Raw genomic sequence first — 22,549 nt, forward strand, 5'->3', positions numbered from 1 at the left:
TTGCACTGGCTTAAAATGCTAAACTGTAGAGCACATTAAGCTGATTACAGCATACAAAATTTACAGATTGCCATAGACAAAACAAATTTATCTCAAATTGGTCTTTTCTTGGTATTTGGCCATTAGACTGGATCACAGAATCACACAATCACAGAATTGTTAGGGGTGAAAGTGATGTCTGGAGACCGTCTAGTCGAACCACCCCTGCCAAGGGAAGATCACCTAGAGCAGAATGCATTGAGGATTTTGATGTCTCCAGCAGCAGAAACTCCACAACCTCCCTGGGCAGCCTGTTCCAACTTCCTCTGCCAACTTCAACATAAAGAAGTTCTTCCTCATGCTGAGGTGAAAGTTCTTGTGTTTTATTTATGGCCACTTCTCTTCATCCTGTCACTGGGCACCACTGAAAAGAGTCTGGCACCATCTTCTTGGCACCTGCCTTTGTAATATTTGTATGTTTGATGAGGTCTCCTCTCAGTCTTCTCTGGAGTAAAAAGGCCAAGCTCCCACAGTCTCTCCTCATAAGAGAGAAGCTTCAATCCCCAAATCACCTTTGTCACCTCCACTGAACCTTCTCCAACAGCTCCTTGTCTTTCTTAAATGTCATCAGTACTGACTGATGGGAGTAAAGCTCCCATCAGGAAAAGGGGGAAGTGTGAAGGGTATAACTGTGATTGCAAGAAGTCCTTCTTACCACTGAAGGCTGAACTCCCTTCTCCTCCTCAGCCACAACTGAAGGGACGTGGCAGAGTGTGACAGAAGCCGTGGCATCATGGCAGCACTAACCTATGTGAAGGCTTGCCTGTAAGTGCCTTAGAAGCCTCAGCTGGAGTTCTTCAGCTGGTTAGTGCACAAATGACTCCAAAAGAATCATTCTCCTCCCACTGTCATCCCACTGGCTCTGGCAAGGCTGCACATCAAGTGCTGTGTCCAGTTCTGGGCTACTCACTCTGAAAAGGACATTGATGTACTGGAGCATGTTCAGAGAAGGGAACAAGGATCATGGAAGGACCAGAAAACATGTCTTATGAGAACTGGCTGAGGGAGCTGGGGTTGTTTAGTCTCCAGAGGAGGAGGCTCAGGGTGACCCCATGGCTCTCTACGACTCCTGAAAGGAGGGGGTAGTGTTGTGGGGGTCTGTCTCTCCTGTCCTGCCTGCAGTGAGAGGACAAGAGGAAATAGCTTTAATCCGAGACACGGGACATTCAGATTAGACATTAGAAAAAAAATTATCACTGTCAGGGTGCTCAGGCACTGGAATGCGTTTCCCCGGGAGGCGGTGGAGTCCCCCATCCCTTGTGTTTAACGATGTGGATCTGGAGATGTGGTTTAAAGGTTACAGTGGCAGTGCTGGGGGAAATGGTTGGACTGGGTGACCTTAAAGCTCTCCTCCAGACTCGGTGATTCTGTTATTTGTGCAGGCTCACAGGGAGTTGAGCTGCTGAGGACACGTACCGCTGGATTTCCCGCCTCAACCACGGCCGCCCTCAGCGCGGCGCTCCCGCACGGCCCGGGGAGGGAAGGCGAGCCCGCGCTCCGCCCTGCGAGAGCGACACCGCGCACGGCGCCTGCGCCCGCCTGCCCGCGCTGCGCGACATGGCGGCGCTCTGAGGGCTGCGGGTCCCGGCCTCCATCGCTGCCCGGCCTCCATCGCTCGCTTCCTCCGCCATGAGGAACTTGCGGCTGCTGCGGGCCGGTGGGTGCCGCTCCACCGCCGCCACGGGCACCCCGCAGTGCTTCTGCCTCGGCGCCGAGCCCGGCGTGGTTCTCGTGGGCTCCCAGTACGGGCTCGTGGAGCTGCGCCCCGCCGGGGACTCGGTGAGAGCCGCGGCTGCGGGGCAGGGTTCTGGGGCTTGCCGGCGTGTTGGGGTCGGCTTCGGTTGCAAAGCTGGATTGAAGCGTTTGTGCCTCCGCCAGCAGGAGCTCGCCGGGAGCTCGCCTGTCTCCTGATGCGGCTCCCCCTTCGCCGCGCTGTCTGCGGGTTCTTGGACCCTCCCGCTGCCCCCCGCCGCCGCTTGCTGCTTTCTCACGGCCCCGTGGAAGCCGCTGCTAGGTGATCTTGGTGGCTGAAGATGCTTTTTGTGCTTCTAAAATACTAAGTCTGCCTTTTTAAGAGCGTGGCTGTTACTCGCATGGTTTAGTCTTAAGCACGACCTGGCGAACAGTTGCATCCGGACAAGTTCACAAAACAGAGCCAAGCAGGCAAAGAGATAGTGAAGAGTACAGAAGGAAGTTTTTGAAACTTGGCACTTGGGGGGGGGGAAACCCCAACATTCCGCTAAAGTTATAAAATGCTATTGACTTAAAAATTCCTGGGTTAGAGCTGGGTTGCTTTCTTCTCACTGCAACTCTGAGGCATCTAATTTCTTCAGTACATTTAGTTCTGAAATTAATTGACAAAAGACCTTTGGGGCTTTCCATGGATTTAATTTTCAAAGATTGCTGTGCCTTAACCATCCAAATGATTTTTCCTTAGAAATTGTTTTATGCTGTGTCTAAGAAGTCTGCATGCTCCATTAAGAGCAGTGGGACACTTTAAGCACCCACCCATGCACCTCTTAATGTTGATACTGTGGTGAAGTATGAAAAGGGTGTTGAAAGACGATTAGCAGGGCAAATTGGAAGTTGTGTATTGTTTGCTTCCATATATGAGTTTTCTCATTTTCTTCTATCACCTTTACTCTAAGAGGATCTTCACGGTTTCCTATGGATAAGTGAAGATAAGTACTTGCAAGCTGGCTTTTGTTATGGTGCCTTTCACACACTCTTTTCTACTGTCTAATGCTTTTTGTAACTGCAGTAGGATAAAATATACCTATGGCTTTTACTCTGTCATTTCTGCAAAAATACCAGTGAGGTGGTGTGTAATTAGTAAGTCCTTGGCCTTTCTGTATCAAGGTGTCAAGAGAGGTCTCCCTGACTGTGGATGGGTTCTTGCCTGAAGATGGAAGTGGCTGCATTGTGGGTGTCGAAGATCTTCCAGAGCAGGAGAGTGTGTGTGTTGCTACAGCAGCTGGAGACATCCTCCTCTGCAATCTGAGCACGAAACAGGTAACATGGCAGGAAAGACTCAACAGTACTGAGGAAATTCGGAGAAAAGAGTAACACTTATAATTTCTTTAGGAGCCAATTGTGCACTCATTACATACTGCGCTGTGGCTAGTCTCCATTCTCTGGGCAGACAAGCTGATTTTTGCGGTAGCCTTGAGAATGACTAAAGACAGAACATATACTTTGTAAAAGAACTGGAATTGAAATGACAGTTTGCTTGTCCACAGCCTGGATCCTCTAAAGTTTGCTGAGTGAGCTCCCAGCAGAAAAGGATCTGCTGGAGAGTCTTACAGAAACGCGATATTGCTAAGACTAGGTAAAGAATGAAGTAACCAATTCATAATTCACAGTGTAGCCACCGTTTTATCCATTGATACAAGTTGACATGACTTAGGATATGGCAGAAACTGAGATACTTGCTTTCTGTTCCTTCCTGGGTGTCAGATTTTTATCGTCTTCAGCAGGACACTTAAACACCACAACAGCACCCTCTGAATCGGCTCCCACAATACCAGTCCAATGGTGCAGGCTTAAGTGGGCATGAGATAGTAGTGCTCTATCAGAGTTAGCTGTAAAATTGTGGTTATTTGTAGCATGTCTGTTTTGGTTCCTGCTTACACATGATTTGCAGATACCACTTAAATATGCAATTAGCTGTATCTGAAAAATGTGTCCTGTAGTGCAACTTACAACATGTCATAAGGGAATAGAGATTATCAGAGCTTGTGATACGGAGGCTTTTTTTGCAGTGATAGATGCATCACAGAACAGGTTTAACTTCAGATTCTTTATTTTATGGCATTTTGGCTTACTTTTCCAGTTTTTTGCTTTACTTTCTAGTCTTCTCTTGGTGCAGTCTGAGCACCAACAAAGAGGTCTGAAAGATTCCTCTGCTTATTCTGAAACCCTCTCTATGTGAGTGATAGTTACTCTGTTGACCAGTGCCCAGTCTCACTTTTCTTACCTGAAAAGCCTGATTCTTTGAATGGCATCATCTTGCTGTTTATCACAATGAGTCATGTATTTGTTGTTCTGTTCCATGCCTTTTGCAAATCAGATTAACCATGCATAACAAAAGCTCTACTCTACTGCTGCTATTCCTTACTTATGATGGCCCAGTAAAACTAGCCCAGTTTTCCACAAACTTTGACATTGACATGCCGTTATATACAGTTGTCAAGGTCAGCATACACAGGCTGGTCAGAGTTTACCTTGTGGAATTCTCTAGGTAAGAATCATTATTTCTGTGTTCTGTTACTAAAGAGTATTTACCAAGGTAATCACAGGCCCTATCAGGCCATATTAGTATTGACAGAATATGTGCTGACATAAGACTGAAAGTTGCAGAATAAAGCTCTTTGTAAAACTATGTATGCAGGGAATGTCCTAGACTCTACATTACCTGAGTTCTCATTCATAAACGTCCTGGAACCATTTTTAGTCAGAAATGTTTCTTTTGTTTAGTTCAACACAAAGTGTAAAGTTAGACTTTTGACTTTTCCAAGTAGGAGGCAATTTTCTTTTGCCTTGGTGACTGCTTGCTTTTGTGCTGGGATAGTGCTGCACTCATGTTCCTGTGATCTTATTTGGTCTTGCAGGTGGAATGTGTTGGAAGTGTGGACAGCGGTCTGAGTATCATGAGCTGGAGTCCTGACCAAGAGCTTGTTTTGCTTGCAACAGGTATCAACAATAGCCATAAGATTTCTGTCTGTAGGAGTGAAACTATGGCCAAAGCACAAAACATAACTAATATTGAGAGAGAGGAAGAAAAAATTACAAAATTTGAACTAGGACTTAAAGTGGAAAAAACTCTACGAGATCCTATACATTAGATGTCATTTCATGATTCATAAGGTGCTTCAGAGATCCAAGAAAAAATTGGTTAGACACAAAAAGCTGCTTTGTGGAAGAGTTTTTAGTCCCTAAAATCTTCCCAGGGAGTACATTTGATCTTGCCTCAAAAACGTAAAGAATTCTTTATATCACCACTTGACTTCTTAGTAACAAAAACTGTTTCTTGGCCTTTGGTAGGAAAAGTATGTGTCACAAGCCTTAATTAACTACAGGTGAGAGTCACCTAGAAAATAAAATTAGCCTCAGGAAAAACAGAATCATAGAGTGCTTGAGACTGAAAGGGAACTCTGGAGATCACCTCTTCCAACCACCATGCTCAATGTGTGTTACCTAGAGCAAGTTGTTGGGGGGATTGTGCCCAGTTAGGTTTGAGACCCCACAACCCCTGTGGGCATCCTGTTTCTATTTGTAGCTGCCCTCAGAGTTAAAAAAAAAAACAACAAAAAACTTTTCTTAGGTTTTAAGGGAATTTTTTGTATTTTAGTTTGTGCCTGTTGCCTCTTGTGCTGTCCCTCAGCACTACAAACAATGTGGCTGTGTTTTCTTTACTGTACCCCATCTTCCACATAATATATTTACACACAATTATGACATTCCCCTGATGCCTGAGTAGTCTGGCTTGTCTCAGCCTCCACTCATGTGACAGATTTTTCAAGCCTTTAATCATCGTTTTGACCCTTTGCAAGACTCATTCCAGTATGTCCTTGTCTGTCTTGCAGTAGGAAGCCCAGAAATGGAGTCACCATTCTGTGTGTCTCCCCAGCACTGAGTAGAGGAACAAGATCATCTCCCACAAACTGCTGGCAGCACTCCTAATGCAGCCAGGATGCTGTTGTCCACCTGTGCAGCAGGGCATACTGCTAGCTAGTTAAGCTTTATGCCACAGGAAACATAGTTTATGTTTTTTTGCTAAGTTGCTTTCCAGCCCCTTGGTTCCCAGTCTGTCTTAGTGCCTGAGATTATTATTTTCCCTATGCAGGACATGACTTTTTTTCTTGTTGAGCTTCATGAAGTTCATAAGTTTATGAAGTTCTTTGATGAAGCCCATCTTGCCTACATGACAGGGTCCCTGTGGACAGCAGCACTACCTTCTGCTGTTCTTGCTGCTTCTTCCAGTTCTGTGTCAACTACACACTTGCTGAAGGTCCCATGCTTCAGGTGGTTAAGAAAGATGTTAATCATTGCCCCTAGTGTCCAGGAGCATGCCAGTGACTCACTTCAGGCTGCATTTAATGACGGTGCTAGCAAGCTTTTGAGCTTGGTAGTTTAGCTGGTTTTCACTGTCCTTTTATCTAACCCATACTTTGTGTGTTTGTCTGTGGTGATGTTGTGGCACACAGCATCAAAAGCTTTATTAGAGTCAAGATAAATCACCATTCTCCCCATATTCACAAGCTGGTCATTTCATTGTAAGAGGTTATCAGGATGGTATGATTTCCTTTTCATAAATCCATGGTGACTGTTCCCAGTTTCCTTCTTGTCCTTCATATCTCAAGAGAAAAAGAACTGGGTACTTGTTTGGAAGGTGAAAAAAACTTATTAAGCTTAGGCCAGGAAGCATATTTTTGAGGAGAAAAACTTCCAAGTGTTCTGTTCCAGTTTGAGATTTCATGCTTTAAAGGATGTTTTCTCTAGTACCATGTTTTCTATATTCAGGTCCATGATAGAACAACAGGAGCACACAGGAGAATACTTGAGTTTTTATTTGCTGCAGATACCGTTACCAATACTGTATTTAACATCTGCCTTGCAGGTCAGCAGACACTCATCATGATGACAAGGGATTTTGAGCCAATTACTGAGAAGCAAATCCACCAAGATGAGTTTGGAGAAGGTGAGAGGTATACAAAAATGAAGTTGCCCTAGCTGATGTAATTGGTGTGTTGTAAGCATGTGGAAAGTCAGGAAATGGATCTGAGGACTTATGACCCCAGCAGAAATTTTATTTAGATTGTAATGCTACTGGACAGCTGAAGGGTAAAGTCAATATTGTTACTTGTCAGCATAAATTCAAGTAAGTTCCATGTACCAGAGTGCTTTATAGACCACATAACTTCCCAGCAGGTTTTTAGAATAAAATTTGGGGAGAAGGTGTGGGTTGCTTGAGGCTGTGGTTGTGTTACATAGTGCAGAGTAGTTAAGGTATTGTCTGTAAATCTTCCACTACAAGGATTATTTCTTCTTCAGGAAAGTTTGTTGCTCTTGGCTGGGGTAAAAAGGAGACACAGTTCCATGGATCAGAAGGAAAACAGGCAGCACATCGCAAACAGACGGTATTATACTGCTTTTTTTGTGTCAAGCTGATGCTCTGTCAGGGAAACCATGCATAAAGAGAGGTTCTGTTATTCCTGTGGAATCGATTTGCCACCACCTTTCTGGTAGTTCTCTTCATAGGCTTTCTGTGTTGTCTGAAATCATGCATTTTTATCTTCCTTTGAATTCAAGAAGGCATCAGGGAGTACTTACTGCTTCTCAAACAGAGCTCAAGATAAGATTTGCAGCCATCCCAGCATCAATCATGATCAAATCTCAATTCACTGTGTGTCCAGCTTACGCACTGCTGTCTATAAATAGAGAATCTGATGCATGGGAAGGATAGCGTGTGATCATGTGAAGAGACAGTCATATGCACTTGAAGGAGGAGCAGACTGAATTAAATAGTTTTCATTCTAGTGTTTCCTCAAACAGTATTTTGAATAATGAGTTTTTAAACTTACTAGTCTTGACACTTTTTAATGGATGGATTTCATCCTGAGGCTCTTGAAAGAGCAGTGTGTTTAGACAAAGACAGCAGTTGCCTTCCCAAGCTTTGATGCAACTTTCTTTTGTGTGACTTCAGGAGGTGTTGCCAGCATCAGCCTGGGATGATGGCAGGCCTCGGGTGACGTGGAGAGGAGACGGGCAGTTTGTTGCAGTGAGTGCTGTCTGTCCAGAGACAGGTATGGCACCAAACTTGTTTGAAAAACCAGCATGTGTAAAAGGCTTCTTAAGCAGAATCTACGTGAGGCAAGAACTATTTGTGATCTGTTGGCGAGTTTAAGCAAGGGGGAGTCCAGCTATTTAATTGCCCTTTTCTGTGCTCTGACATTCTCAGAGCCATTTTATAGACATGATATTTGGAATACTTTCTTTGCGATTTTGTGTCCAGTTCAGTGAGGCACCAGGAGGGAGTACTACTTTATAGTTACTATCTATAGTAACTGTTTCTTTCACCTGCTCAAGCTTTAAGAGAGACCTGCTAGTCTCAATGCCAGATGGATGAATCTGTTTGGGTTCATATACCCACTGTTGTTCATACTAGAGTTTAGCCTTGCACACTTTTTTTTAAATACTGGTGATACTTTTGCCTTGGTTTTGCCCTGAAGTCAAGGTGATGAGCATATGCATTACTTCTAAGACTGTAACTGATGTTTTCCATGATAAATACTACTTCTTAAGCAGTTTAAATGTGTTGGTCAACATACTGGACTACATCAAACCACACTGCTCTTCCACGTGTTTGGGGTTTTACCTTCAGTACTTCAGATTGGGGAGTATTGTAAATTTATAGCAAGATTCTAACATTTCTATGGTGATAGCTGGAGGGGGAAATGATTATGACTGAACTACATCAAACTGAAATTCCTAACACAGTTCCTTTAGTCACTTGGTTACTATAGGAGAACAGCCTGACACAGAGTAAGTTCTTAGCCCTTAAGGTGTACAAAAGAAATCTTTTTACACATGTGCATTAAAATTTGCTCTTCCACCCTCATAAAATTAGGAAAGTCTCTTCCCAGTTCTTTCTTAAACCTTTGTCTGATTGATTTCTCACCCTTAGGTGCTCGGAAGGTCCGGGTATGGAGCAGAGAGCTTGTGCTGCAGTCAACAAGTGAGCCTGTCTCGGGATTAGAACAAGCACTGTCATGGAAGTGAGTAGTACCACAGTCTGCATGCCAACAGCAGTGTTGCTTGTATTCCCTGGTCACAGTCTTTGATCGGCATCATTTTAATTTCTTCAGCCTTTTTTTTTTATTTTTCCCAAAACTTTAAGTAAGTTACCCTCTGATTCAGCATGAGGAAGAGTAGCCCTTTAAATCCTGAAAATCCTAATACTTGCATCACAAGTGGGAAGAAGGGATAGATTCTTTGCATATACTCAGTGTCAAGTGGATTTGGGCTCAACTGTATAAAAAGAAGTACTACAGGTTGTTGCTGTTGGACATGAAATAAGGAGCATGGATTCAGTTCCACAGCAGAAAGAGGATCATCAGAAAGGTTTTGTTCAGAACGTTTCGGAACCCTTTTATAAGGTGTTCCAATACAGGTTTAACATAATTGGTAAAGGGAACAACACCTCTCTAGTCCCATTGGAATAAGAGAAAATACACTCAGCACAGCTGTACAGAATTGTTTTGAGAAAACCAAGTTATTTACAGAAATGGTCCTTGAGAGAGAAATGTTCTCAGGAGACTTTCCTTTGGGATCAGCCACTGAAAACTCTCTCAGACTCAGAAAATTAGGTCCACAACAGGTTTCTTTCCTAGCGCTGACATTTATCTGGTCACCTGTGGATATCATAAGCTCTGATCTGTGATGAACCTATGACTGTCTGAGCAGTGCTGAGGAAAACACATCCTCTGCTGTCTTTTTCTTCGTGTCACTGGAAAAAATGTGAGATGACTGGGGTTTAAAATGACAGTTAGTGATTGTGTAAGGAATTAATTTTCATTTGACTCTTTTTAAGGCCCTCAGGAAATCTGATAGCATCTACACAAGAAAAACCCAACAGACATGATGTGGTTTTTCTGGAAAAGAATGGACTTCTTCATGGAGAGTTCACCCTTCCTTTCCAAAAAGGGCATGTCAAAGTAAGTTCTTTGTCTGGGCTTCTTTGATGAGAGTGTAATGGAGAAGAGGACTAGATCTCTTCCAGATTCTAGAAAGAGGTTTTTAACCTAATACTTTGTGCTTATCCCAATGGAAAAATTGACCTGAAAAGAGAACATAGAGGAAGCCTGTGGAGAAGATGCAATGCACTCTGGAAGCCCATAGTACAAAGACATGTAGTAAAGGATGCTTGCAGCTATGGGGTACTTCTAGGCTCTATATACTTTATACCAGGCAAATGATTCAAAAGTACTTTTCAGTATGTCAGTCATTGCAAGAGTGAGGTTATATGCTCACATTATCCCAAATAAGGGAGAAGCTATGCTAGGCCATTATTTCAGCTTCTGTCCTTGGATGCTGAGAGGTCTTTTGGCAGATGCTTCCTCAGTGTCAAGGAAATCAAAGAGAACACTGCTGTCATTTTTGTGGCCTCTTCATCTGTGGTCTCCTCAGGATGCCTTGTCAGGACCTTTGCGATATATGAGGGCTCTGTTTATTAACCAGCACATCGTTTGTTGTTGGAGCACCTCCTGGTCTTGTAAACTTTCTGGGAGCAAGAATATTAGTCAGAGCCTGTTTGTTTCTGCAGGTTAATGAAATGCTTTGGAATGCAGATTCTACAATCTTGGCTATATGGCTGGAGGACCTGAAGGCGGAAAACTCAAACCCAAACACTTATGGTGAGAGCATTCCATAAGGCTCTGCCTCTTAGTGCTTGCTTGTAAATGTCATTAGCAGTGGGTACTTACTTGGAGCACAGGAGATGTTGTGGAGGCTTACCAGTGGCTTTGAGACTGCTATGCTGGTGTCATGGTTTAACCACAGACAGCAGCCAAGCCCCACAGTGTTAGTTGCCCACTTCTGCACCAGCAAGACTGGGGAGAGAATCAGGAGGGTAAAAGCTGAAAAACTCATGGGTTGAGATAGTAACAGTTTACTATGAAAAAGCAAAAGCCATATGTGCCATAAAAAGCAAAGCAAGGAATTAATTCACCGTGTCCTATGGGCAGGCAGGTGTTCAACCATCTCCAGGACAGCCGGCCCTCACCATGTGTAATGGTTACTTGGGAAAAAAATGCCATCACTCCAAATAACCCACTCTTCCTCCTTGTTCTTCTTACTTTATATATGAGCAGGTCTTATGTGTTCATGACCATGTTCAGATGTCACATGGTCTGAAATATCCCTTTAGTCAGCTGGTGTCACCTGTCCTGGTTCTGTCCCCTCCTGACCTCTGCATCCCCAGCTACCTTGCCAGCTTGGTGTTAAAAATATGTGAAAGACGTTAGTTCTCTGTAAGCCCTGCTTAGCAATAACTAAAACATCACTTACCCACCCTGTGTTCAGCACAAATCCAAAACACAGTCCAGTACTTGACACTGTGAAGAAAATTAACTACACCAGCCAAAATGAGCAGAACTGGTAGTTCAGCCTGAGTTCAAAGTATCTTCCAGGCTGCTGTAACTGGAAGTGGTACAAATTAAATACTAAAGGTCTGAGCCCTTCATTAAACAAGGGTACTGTCTCACAAAGGTAGCTCAGTGAATTTTAGAATTGACTTCTACACAGTGTGTTGTTTTCTTATGCTGTGTGTTGTATGACACACTCATGGACTGAAGACTAGAAGTATTATTTTAATTGCACTTAACCCACCCCTAGAAAGTCAGTGGTGGTTGGAAGCAGAGGTTTCAGCTAGATCTGAAATACTAGTCTGTAGTAACTATGTTTTTCTATAGTTCAGCTGTGGACCACAGGGAACTATCACTGGTACCTGAAGCAAAGTCTACACTTCGGTAGCTTGAAGGAGAATCAGTTGGTTTCACTGCAATGGGACCGAGAGAGCTTGTACAGACTACATATACTCTGCCAGGACTGGCGTTACCTCTTCTACGACTGGAATTGGACTACAGACCATGGGCTCGGGGAGAATAGTCAACATATGGCAAATGTGGCTGTTATAGATGGAGGTAAGCAGTGGGACAGCTTTTCAGCTCTTGGGTCAGAAAAGGTGGGGAGACTTTTGTATTCAGTTCTTCTTTTAATTGTTTCTACAAAGCTTTTTAGGGAGGGGTCCATGTAATTGATAGAAGCTTCAGGGGTAGCTCTTGAAAATAACCAATAAGAGTACAGTAACCATTTTCCTGTAACATTATTTCTGCTTCTAATAAAGAATCCAGAAAGAGCTTAATTTAGGCATCTTGGATTTTCTTCTCTTTTCTTCCACAGATAAAGTGCTTGTCACAGCCTTCCAGCATGCTGTGGTGCCTCCACCCATGTGTACCTATGAGCTCCACCTCCAACAGGCAGTTAATCAGGTTGCATTTCACACAGATCCCAAACATAGTGGGGACATGGCTGTCCTGGATGCTGATAACAGGATCTCTGTATACAGATATGGTGAGAGCATGTTGCAACCTCATTTAAAGAAACTTGTATTCCTGAGAAAAGTACCTTGGGAGACTACTAAGGTGGTGGTCGCTTAAATATTTACACAAGACATACTTCATTTAAGTTGAGTTCAAGCTCTGCTCTCATTTCCAGTAGTTTGAGCGACACAGAAGCATTTTGGTGGTTCATTGACTTTGTGAGAAGACAGTGCTTGGCACTTGATTATAGTCAAGTAATTCTTGTAATATTCCCTTGCCTAGCTTCAGCTTGATTGCAGCACATGGTATCTTGTGTACGCTGCTCTCATGGCATGATGCTGGCTGTTACTGGGAAGTGTCTGAGAATCTGTCTGGGGCACCCAGCACTTCCCAAAGCAGTTCTATATATTGTGTTGTGAGGAAACAGCTGTTTTGTACTGCAGTGTTGCAACGTGACTCTCTTCCTCAAAGTGGGTGTTAATGACAATTACGTTTGGACTAGTAGGAATGGCATTTTCTGACTTTTTTAATACTTTCATGTAGCATCTACTTTTTGATAAGTTTGAAGATGGAAGGGGCTCTCTTGGGAGGATCTCTAAATTCTGCTTTGTTCTGCTTTGTGTTTGCTAGGGCAGAGTACAGCGAATGACCCTTCTGTCAAGTTTGGAGCTGTGGGAGGAAATGGCTTTAAAGCAGCTGTGGAAACACCATACTTGGATAAAACCTACAGGTAGTATAGAACTACTACAGTTATAGTAGGGAGAAGAGATTTGTAGCTGACTGGATGTTTTAGAAGTCACAGCTCTGACCACTTTTCTCAAGATTTTTAAGAGGCTGTTAGATAAAATGGTTTCATTTTGTTGACACTGTGTCTTCAACTAGTGCTGAGAAATGTCCTTTTACTGAGGTCTTAATCTAGCAGAGCCAGTGACTGTTATTGACTGAGATATCCCTTCCCGTGCCTTCCTGTGCCTGGTGCACAAAGGAATGATGGTGCAGTGCTCAGGCCCATGATCACAAAACACAGAGCAACAGAGCTGCTTGCATGGCAGAGACAGTGATGAGATTAAAATTCCCACCATGCTCTCTGTTTGTTCCTAGAGGTAGTTGGCATGGAAGCAGTACTACCTAGGGAAAACAGATGGAGCTTCTAGGTCTCATCCTTTGTCTCCAGCTCAGCCTGTAGCAGGAGTCATGCTTTGTGTATTTGTGTTTCTGCGCTGGAGCCCTCCCAGCCATGGTGTGTATTTGAACAGCCAGGCTGTGCTCAGGAAGTCCTCTGCCTCTCTAGTGAGGTGCCCTACTGAAATCATGTTCTATTTGTGTCCCAACCTCTCTTATTTTGTGACAGAGTTTATGTGAGCAGCAGCAGCAATGAAGTGATCAATCCTCTGGGGCTCCGATTTCTCACCTGGCTGCCAGATGACAGCTTCCTGGTTGTTGGTCAAGGTCAGCATGCTGCTCAGTCCGTCCTTCACCATCTGACTGCAGTGCCTCACGTGGCTGGAGCTGAAGAAGAATGCCTGAATTTACGGTACTAGAGATCTGTCAGTTGTGGCTGAAGTCTGAGAACGGTTCTGGACAGTGCCTAGAAGGAATTAAGTCTCTTATTAGACCTGCAGCCTGAAGGCCATGGGTTAAGGAATTTGGCTCTCTTCTGGGCAGGAGGATGAAACAGGTCATGAAGCTGCCTACTGGTCAGCGTTTGCCTGTAGTCCTAGTGCCTACACCCAGCCTAGCAAGGGTGCATGCTAAACATGCCTGTATCAGTACAAGATAGCTCTGTTCCTTGGAGTTCAAGGCCCTTGTGGGAGAAGGGACGGCACATGACACTGAATGCCTCCATCCTACCCTTTGCCCACCGTTATCAAGGTCCAGAAGGGGACCAGTAGCCATTGAAACTTCTGTCCTCCTCCTCCTTCTCCTCCTCCCCTGCTGGACTTTGTGGGGCCAGTTGAACTAAAACCAAACACAAAATAAAGCCACCTGGGGTACAGAAATGTGGTTCCCAAAGAGATTGAGAGAGCTGCTTTTTGCAGCGCTCACCCAGCAAAGACAGAATGATTTGTATGTGAACTGTAGAAGAGAAAAAGAGGGGTGTGTTTGTTGAGTGCTGCAGTGCAGAGAGTGACCAGCACAGTTAGGCAGATGCCTGTTGGCTGGAGTTGCTGGTGCTGTGCGGTGCCACTGTCACCTGACGTAGGTGTGAGAAGACTGCAGAAGACCCTTACTTGAACCAAGTATGTCCATGCTGGAGATGTGCATCTTTTCATCTGGCTACAAGAAAGGCAGGAACAAGGTATCTGCTCTTTAGTGTGTCTGCTGTGACTGACATTCTGTATTTTCCCTGTCTTGCATCAGGTTGTCAGTGCCTGTTGATGGAGAAGTGATCAGCCTGTACTGCAGCCCAGTGACCAGAACTGTAGCTCTGCAGCTGACTGATAGACGGATCCTAAAATACATGTGGGGTAAGCTGGGCACTGTTAAAATACCTGGCCTTAGGTGTAGTCACTAGGTATAGTTACAGATTTCTTAAAAGGCTTACAAAAAAATCTTAAATTTTAAAAAATGCTGCTTTTATATTCCTCAGCTCCCAGAAATGGGTGAAATTAGTGGTTTGTGTCAGAATTCAATTAAAGGTAACTTTATATAGATACACATGCATATGTTAATACAAATATGTACACACACAAAGTTCAGTGCTGACTGACTGCCACGTCCACAGATCTTCTCTCTCATTCCACAGTGAAATAAAGGCATTACTGAGCCCCTGGAAGTTACCACTGCCTTGTCCACTGTGTCCTGGAGTTCTGTGCCAGCATTCCTCCCCCCTGTCAGAGAGTGTAGCTTATTCCCAGTTCTGGGTTTCTTAAGATACATGTCATGTGGTTTTAATGTCTGAATGTTTGATTAGCTGGAAAACAATTAGATCTTCTTTGCTCTTTAGAGGCTTCTACTCCAGTCCTTGAGCCCTGGTGGAGTAGCAGTAGCTCTGCTGTGCAGTTCCCCTACCGTTGTGTGCAGATTTCCATCACGAGGATCAGTGGTGAAGTAAGTGAGACTGCGAGCAGATTGAATTCCCAGCTTAGTTGTTATCTGTGCCAAAAGTACACCATGGTCCTCTGCCCAGGGCACAATGATACTTTTTTATGATGTTCTTCATAAGGCCCTTTGCAGACCTGAGAGTTTATCTTCCCTTACCTTCTAGAGCATTTCTGGTGGATTGCAGTTAACACCCAATCACCCCGTTCTATGAATACAGTGAATAATTTCATTTAAGGATGAGAAAATTCAGATTGGAAATTTCTAGCAGTTACTACTACACTCTTCTTTGAAAGGACTGTTTCGCTTTATTTGAACTTAACCAATTAGTAAATATGGCTGCACTTGTTTTTCCTGTTGGAGATGGTGTCTTGATAGTTTTTACAGCTTAAATAACAACTGTTATAAATAGCTTATAAAATAGCTGTTTTGCTGGTATTTCAGGGGTTTCCTTCCTTCCTTCCTGTTGTAGGAAGCTGCTTTGCTCTGCTCTGAGTGGTAGTTTTCCTCGAGTATCCTAGACCAAGTGCTGCTGAGTAGAAAAGCCTAGATTTCTAGCATGGCTTCTGTTTCCATTTTGTGACTGTGCAGTTACAGGGTAGGCAAAGCTGGATTTTCTGCCAGCAGTGTTTAAAGATGTTCAAGTTTAAGCCCTGCTGGAAGAGAGGTTGGATGACTTGCTGTCTTGGCTTCACTAAGTAATTCACATGAGGTACTTGTTACCTAATTGTAAGGTACTTCAATCCGGTGCTTGTCAGTGTTGTGAAAGACAGGAGATTGTGATGATGATAGTTCATAGTTGTCATTATTTTAATTACAGGAGGTGATCTTGGGCCTCACGGATCGATGCCGGTTTTTTGTTAATGATGTTGAGGTACAAAGCTTTTGTCCCTCATTTCATCCCCTTTTCCTCTGCCAAAGGCAGCTTCTGTATTCTGGTCTGAACTGTGATAAACTTCTGGTTTTTTACAGGTTGCTTCTAACATTACATCATTTGCAACATACAATGAGTTTTTGTTGGTGACAACCAACTCACATACCTGTCAGTGCTTCTGCTTGAAGAACTTAACAGTGAAGGGTAAATATCAGCACTGGCTGCCTGCTGCTGCTAACTCGTAGCATTTGTCTTGGAAACACAAGATGTTTCCATTTTTCACATCCAAACCTGTTGTATTTGGGTTCCTCAAAGGAAGTGTTTAAGAGATGAGGGTAAGAGAGCTCTTTTCAGAAATCTACCAGAGAGCAAGGAGCTGAGGGAACTGAATATATATCACATGCTTTTCACAGGGAAGAGAATTTGTGCTATAATTGACCCTTACACTGTTTCAAACAGCTTAGTCCTGCATGCTCTCCCTTCCCTCCATGTCCAGAAGAAGAAGTGTGTGTGCTGTTTGAGGGTATATGGTAGAGTGGGGATCACTGTAGAAGGAGTTTCTGGTGGTGTCTGGCTATAAGAAGTGTGATGACCTTGGTAAGGGCAGGACAACTTATTGGTCCTTTACACCCTTCTGTGTTACTCTTATGTGGTCTGTTGAACTTTGTCATCCTTTTGTGCAGAGGATACACTTCTGCTTTGTGTACAGGTACAGTAGTGACTAGCACTCAGCAAGTTCTCAGCCTGTCAGGAATTGTTGAAGATTGCTGCTGTACTGGTGGCTTGGTTGGTCCAGTACGACCTTGCCTGGCTCCTACAACATAGGAGGTCCTTAATGCAGCGCTGTGCTGCCTGTGCCATGTGTGCTGATATCTGTTGTCTTCAGCCCTCCAGGCTGGCCTGAGCAGTGCTGCTGCACCCAACAGTGAGACCCTGCGCAAGGTGGAGCGAGGCTCACGTATCGTCACCGTTGTTCCCCTGGACACAAAGGTTGTGCTACAGGTCAGTGCTCTGCCTGTGTCTGCTGACATCAGGGTGTGCAGGGGCCTGTCACAGTGGGCACCTGGCCAACCTGCAAACAGTGTGTGCAGTGCTGCAAAGCTGGTGCCTTACAGTGCTGCAGCACAGCACCTCACAAATCTCCAGCTGCCTGGCTGGATGCAGAGGGATTTTGAGCATGCCTTTGGGAGTAGGTTTGGTACAGACAGATAGGCATGTGCAGAACTGGGGAGGACTGTTCAAGTTCCTAATGGCTGAGGTAGTGCAGTGCTACATATTGTGGCCTCTCACCATGAATCTCAAGACTCACTTTCTTGTACTTACTAGCAGGCCTCCATTAGCCTTGGTACTTATTTTTTTGCTGAGCTCACTCTTCAGAGATTCACAGAATGGAGAATGGTGTAATTTGAGAGGTACTTTTGGCAGTGTGGTGCCCAACATCTTCCTCAGAGCAGAGCTAACTTGAAAACTTGATCAAATTGCTCTGGATTATGCCTGGTTGGGTCCAGAGACCAGCCTTCTGAGGAAGGAATATTTCTGAACTGAGAGAATGTTCAGGTATTTTTCCACAGTTCTTGAAATTGCATGTCCTCTGAAGTGAGCCAACAGGTCCATGCACTTGCAAGTAGCAGACAGGCCTAAGAAATTGGCCAGTTCTCACTTTTCCCACAATTTAGGCAGAGTAACTCCAAGTAATTGTGTGGAACTTGTGTTGTAGATGCCAAGAGGAAATCTGGAGACCATTCACCACCGTGCTCTGGTTCTTGCCCAGATTCGCAAGTGGCTAGACAGGTAAATGGCACTGGTGTTAGAGGCTGACTAACCTGGAAAAGAGAGGGAGGCTAAACTCAGAGGAATTGACCTTGTTAGAGGGAACAAAACTGTTCTAGGGTGACCACCTAGAAGTCTAGCTTTCACCTGTGCCAGGTCCTTCTCATTTCACCACTGAAGGGTTTATTACATGTGCTGAAATTGTGTGGATTGGAGAAATCTTCATCTCCATTCTCCAGACATCTCAGCCACTTTAGGATTAAGCTGACTGTTTCCTATTTTTCACTGAATTCATTTACATTGAAATTTTCTGAAAGGGAAATTAATACAAAATGTAACACTGTCTTTTAATGGTGATAAAAATAATCTAAGTTACGTATTGCTTCATCAACCTTGTGAGCTGGTGTGTCCCACTGCAAGGGTCAGCAATGAACAGTATTGACTTTGCACATTTTTCTGAAAGGCTGTCTACACAGCTGATTGTGTAGGCTGTTCTCATTCCACTGTTTCTGTGCTTGGCTCTAGTCAGTTGCCTTTATTTGCATCTTGTCCACTATGTAAACTGTCCTGTTTGACTCATTCTTTCAGGCTTATGTTCAAGGAAGCTTTTCAGTGTATGAGGAAGCTGCGAATCAACCTCAATCTTCTCTACGACCACAATCCCAAGGCAAGTCTGCCCAGTTCTCTTGTGTTGTTTGCCACACTAAACTACCCTGGAGTCAACTGAGCAGTGCACTCAAAAGTGTAGTTGTCATTTCTGCTTTTGGCAGTGATGGCTGTTCTGCACTGCAACACCATCATACAGACAGATCTGATTTAGCATTTCCTTCATCCTGTACTTTCAGAGAAGGTCTCTAATTTATTCTTGTACTTGATGTACATGTTCTTAGTGTTCAGAGTAACTGTGGTAATACTCTTGCTCTTTTCAGGTATTTCTGGAAAACACAGAAACCTTTATCAGGCAAATAGATTCTGTGAACTATATCAACTTGTTTTTCACAGAACTGAAGTAAGTATAAGTCTGCAAATGGAAGCATTTGCAGTGGTGGTACGTTATTTTGTCAAAATTCTGGCAACTCTTCAGTGTGGGTGCAAGGAAACAGAAATCTGGCATTAAGTTATAAAGGTTTGAGTAGGCTCCATAGTTTCAGGGATAGTGTATCTTGTTGGGAATTCCAGTTTGCAGGCAGCCATTAGATTTTTGCAGCAAGTAATTAGTACATTATCTGAGTGCTTTGACTTCTCTGCTGGGTTGCTGTAGAGCAGTAAATAAGAACAGAGAAAGTTTTGTACCCTCATAAAGAGGAGCAAGGTGGCAGTGCATTGTCTAGTCTGAGGCCAAGATACTTGCTTGGATCCTCAAACCAAGTCCCCTGACTGCTTTCTTAAAGGCTCAGTGATTAGACTTTACGGTGATGGTAGTTTCAGGACTTCTCAAGGTCGCTAAAGTCAAAAATTGTGTAGGAACTGGTGCTATCACTTAGGTGTTTGGTTTGATTTTCCATCTTGGCCTAACCAGAAATAATAGCTAATGGCTTATTCTTCTGAATTGTTCAGTGTGTAAATCCATAGTGGATTTAGTAGAAGACAACTGTATCTTGTAAATCTTGCCTTCTGATATTTTTTGTGCTACTGAAGTAGTTGTTTAGCCACTTTCATGTGTTTATTTTTAATGCCTCTTGGCTGACAGTCAGTTTAGACTGTCGGGTTTTTGGAGAGCTTCCTATTAGTGTGGCAGTTAATGAGTAGTTATTTTCTGCATACATTTGAGTTCCTTAACCTTACTGTCTTTGTTTTGGGCTATGTGATAGATGGTGCTCTTATTCACATTACCTCTTTTTATCTAGAGAAGAAGATTTCACAAAGAGTATGTACCCATCTCTGAATGGTAGCAATAACAGCCAGCCACACCAGCATCCTGATGAGAAAAAAGTAAACCTCATATGTGATGTGATGAGAGTTGCCATGGAACACATTGACCCTCAAAAGTGAGTACCTTCTTACTGTATGTGAAGGAACCATTAGAGAGATTTCTAGTAAGTCACTGGCAGGAGGCAAAGCTGTCCTTCACATCAGTTATTTGGCCCTAGGTTCTCTGAGGTAAGCTTGTGCTTCACAAAATTAACTATACCGTGCCTTGCTCCTGCTGAGAATGCTGTCCTGGAAACACCTAATAATTCCACTGATAGCATACCAACATTTTACTACCAGAATTAAAATAATAGATGTAGGATGCTTACCTTATGTTTAGGAGATAGCAAGATTTTCATCTTGGTGAGTTGCTGACTGTTTGAAGCAGCTGGCCCTTTGTAAAGATATTAGCTCTTCTGGTTGACACTGAATTACTTCATAAATGATCAGCTCCTTGTTCTTGACTGATTACGTTTTTGGTAATCATCCTCCTTGGCTGAATCAATACCAGACAAAGATAAAACCTGGGCAAATAGGATAAATGCAGTGCCTGGTGAAATGGTGCTAACTATTGGCAGCTTAGTGTTAAACAGTGGAGAGAGTTGAGAGGTGGTGAGTAGCTGCTGAGCCCTAAGAATTTAGACACTTTCCAGCAAACTATTTCAGAAAAGAAAGCATCTGCTTGGCTGGGAAAGCTCTTTTGAAATAGTAAATATGAAATGTATGGAAGTATAAATAACACCCTAGAAAGCCTTCCTTTTATAAAAAAGGCTATTTTTGTGCCAGATTTCATTTGGAAAACTCTATCCAGCTATCTGAATGTTTAGAGAGAGGTATGTCCTCTTCATCATGCTGGCTGGCATGGTAAGGAAGCTCATTCTACACAAGGCATACCTCCAGCTTTATGACATGTTTCGAAAGGCAGGCTGAGTAGAAGAACCTTTCTGGTTTTTCTGTTCTTTTCCCGTGTTTGCTGCCTTCCTCTAGGAGGATCAAAATGCCTGAGCAGTTTTATTTTTATTTTTTTCCTAAGACATAAACTAGAACTTCCACAAGCTATGCTAAAAATAAGATGTGTTTCTGCCTCCTCACTTTTTCATTCACTACTTCTCTTTTCTCCAGATACTGCCTATCGATACTGACATCACATGTAAAGAAAAGTCCTCCAGAACTAGAAATTGCTCTCCAGAAGGTTCATGATCTTCGAGGTTTTGTATCAGGAATTCAAAAGTTTTGAAAATGGGTGGTTTGCAGGAGCTTTGTGTTAAGGAAACTTAGCTATCCAACCAAAATTGTTAGGGAGGAAACTTCCCCATCTGACTATGCAAGAGCCACACTGGGAATCACGTGTGGGCCATCCAAGCTGGGACCATCCCCCACAGCTACACCCCCTACACGCACAGTCAGACCAGCTCAACCTTGTGTTTCCCACAGTAGAGTCTCAGACATCCTGATACTTAATATAATCTAGTCTCAGTGCAATAACTAAGTAACAAAATAGCAGCTCCAGCTGATGCCTCTGAAAAGGGACCCTAAACAAAGGAACCCCTAGACCTGTGAGAACTTCTATACCTTCACAGTCTATCCCTGCAAAAATCTGGAGGTCCCCAGCTCCTGCTGAGGACACTGTCTCAGTGTCTCACAGGTCTCTGTCCCCTTTGTTGTGCAAGGGGTTGGCAGTTCACACTGAAGCTTTCACCACCAAGCTCTCAGTGCAGCTGTGCCCTGAGGTACTGCACTAAATGCCAAAAACTAGAAATGCGCTTGAAACCAGCTGTTTAAGTACAGCAGCATATCAGCTAAGATAGGCTGCTGTACATCCCCTCAGCTCACTTTTTTACCTAGGTTTGCTGGCAGATAATCCCAGAGTTGGACCTATTTTCACTTTCCAGTTGGAACTCTAATTCTCTCATCATGGAATAGGATGTTCCTATTCGGATTCTGGTTTTTCAAACTAGCAAACTTTGCCTTTATTCCATGCTGATGCTTCGAGCTCATCACAGTTGCATGCTCAGTGCTATGCTTGGGATGGTCCTTGAAGTTTGCCCAGAAAAGGCAAAGTAACCCCTTCTGCATGATGGAGCAAGCTGGTAGTCTCATGGTCCCTCTCTGGTGTCAAGGGATGCTTGATGATGCATCCTTTCCTTGCAGCAGGATTCTGCTGCCAGGGGTGTAACAGGTCATATGCTGCTTTATCTTGTTGCAGAAAGCAGTACGCCAGATGTCCAAGCTGTGAGTGCAGAAGAAGCACTAAAGTACCTGCTTTTCCTTGTGGATGTCAATGAATTGTACGATTATTCCTTGGGGACGTATGACTTTGATTTAGTCGTCATGGTGGCAGAAAAGTCTCAAAAGGTCTTGGCTTATAGTTCCAGCTAAGGAACTTATTTTTCTACTTTCTCAAAGGTTCTTTGTAGTCTGCAGATCAGCCTACATGTTTTCTTAGTAATGGCTCTCTACCTAGGCAGGATTCCAATTGCTCAGAAGCTCTATGTGTGTTTGGGATGATGCTGGGAAAGTGTTGTGTCTCTGCATCCTTTGGTACTTCTTGAGCACAACTTTGAAAATTTGTGTTCCAAGTGAAACAGTGCTCTTCTAAAGCAGCAGGGCAAAGTAGCTCTGGGGAAGGGAGGGATTGATATATGAAGTGTTTTGACTGTATGCCTTCCATTCTCAGTTCTGTATTCTTGATTCTTGCTTATTTAGTGGTTCCCATTATAATAGCATGTGTCTTCATTTTAATGTGAAATCTCTGACCTGAAATGCCCATCTGCGTCTTCAGAGTTTCCTAGTGTTACAGCAAATTCTGCTG

The 22,549-nt window shown here is 43.6% G+C and overlaps 1 protein-coding gene across 1 annotated transcript in view; it reads left to right on the forward strand.

Moving 5' to 3' along the window:
• The first annotated feature begins 1,577 nt into the window (after positions 1-1,577).
• The window catches only part of ELP1 (elongator acetyltransferase complex subunit 1), a 31,002-nt gene continuing 10,030 nt past the window's right edge, over positions 1,578-22,549 (forward strand). The window contains exons 1-24 of the mRNA XM_058827267.1: positions 1,578-1,818; positions 2,899-3,051; positions 4,650-4,731; positions 6,659-6,739; positions 7,093-7,178; positions 7,745-7,844; positions 8,726-8,816; positions 9,632-9,755; positions 10,364-10,454; positions 11,511-11,741; positions 12,001-12,171; positions 12,771-12,870; positions 13,492-13,674; positions 14,502-14,608; positions 15,088-15,191; positions 16,003-16,056; positions 16,155-16,260; positions 16,943-17,058; positions 17,774-17,847; positions 18,415-18,493; positions 18,756-18,835; positions 19,674-19,814; positions 20,860-20,945; positions 21,944-22,092. Coding sequence (XP_058683250.1) covers positions 1,669-1,818; positions 2,899-3,051; positions 4,650-4,731; positions 6,659-6,739; positions 7,093-7,178; positions 7,745-7,844; positions 8,726-8,816; positions 9,632-9,755; positions 10,364-10,454; positions 11,511-11,741; positions 12,001-12,171; positions 12,771-12,870; positions 13,492-13,674; positions 14,502-14,608; positions 15,088-15,191; positions 16,003-16,056; positions 16,155-16,260; positions 16,943-17,058; positions 17,774-17,847; positions 18,415-18,493; positions 18,756-18,835; positions 19,674-19,814; positions 20,860-20,945; positions 21,944-22,092 — 2,739 coding nt within the window. The 5' untranslated portion in view covers positions 1,578-1,668. The remainder of the gene's footprint in view (positions 1,819-2,898; positions 3,052-4,649; positions 4,732-6,658; positions 6,740-7,092; positions 7,179-7,744; positions 7,845-8,725; positions 8,817-9,631; positions 9,756-10,363; positions 10,455-11,510; positions 11,742-12,000; positions 12,172-12,770; positions 12,871-13,491; positions 13,675-14,501; positions 14,609-15,087; positions 15,192-16,002; positions 16,057-16,154; positions 16,261-16,942; positions 17,059-17,773; positions 17,848-18,414; positions 18,494-18,755; positions 18,836-19,673; positions 19,815-20,859; positions 20,946-21,943; positions 22,093-22,549) is intronic.

This window comes from Poecile atricapillus, chromosome Z (genome assembly GCF_030490865.1).
Source record: "Poecile atricapillus isolate bPoeAtr1 chromosome Z, bPoeAtr1.hap1, whole genome shotgun sequence".
Taxonomy (NCBI): domain Eukaryota; kingdom Metazoa; phylum Chordata; class Aves; order Passeriformes; family Paridae; genus Poecile; species Poecile atricapillus.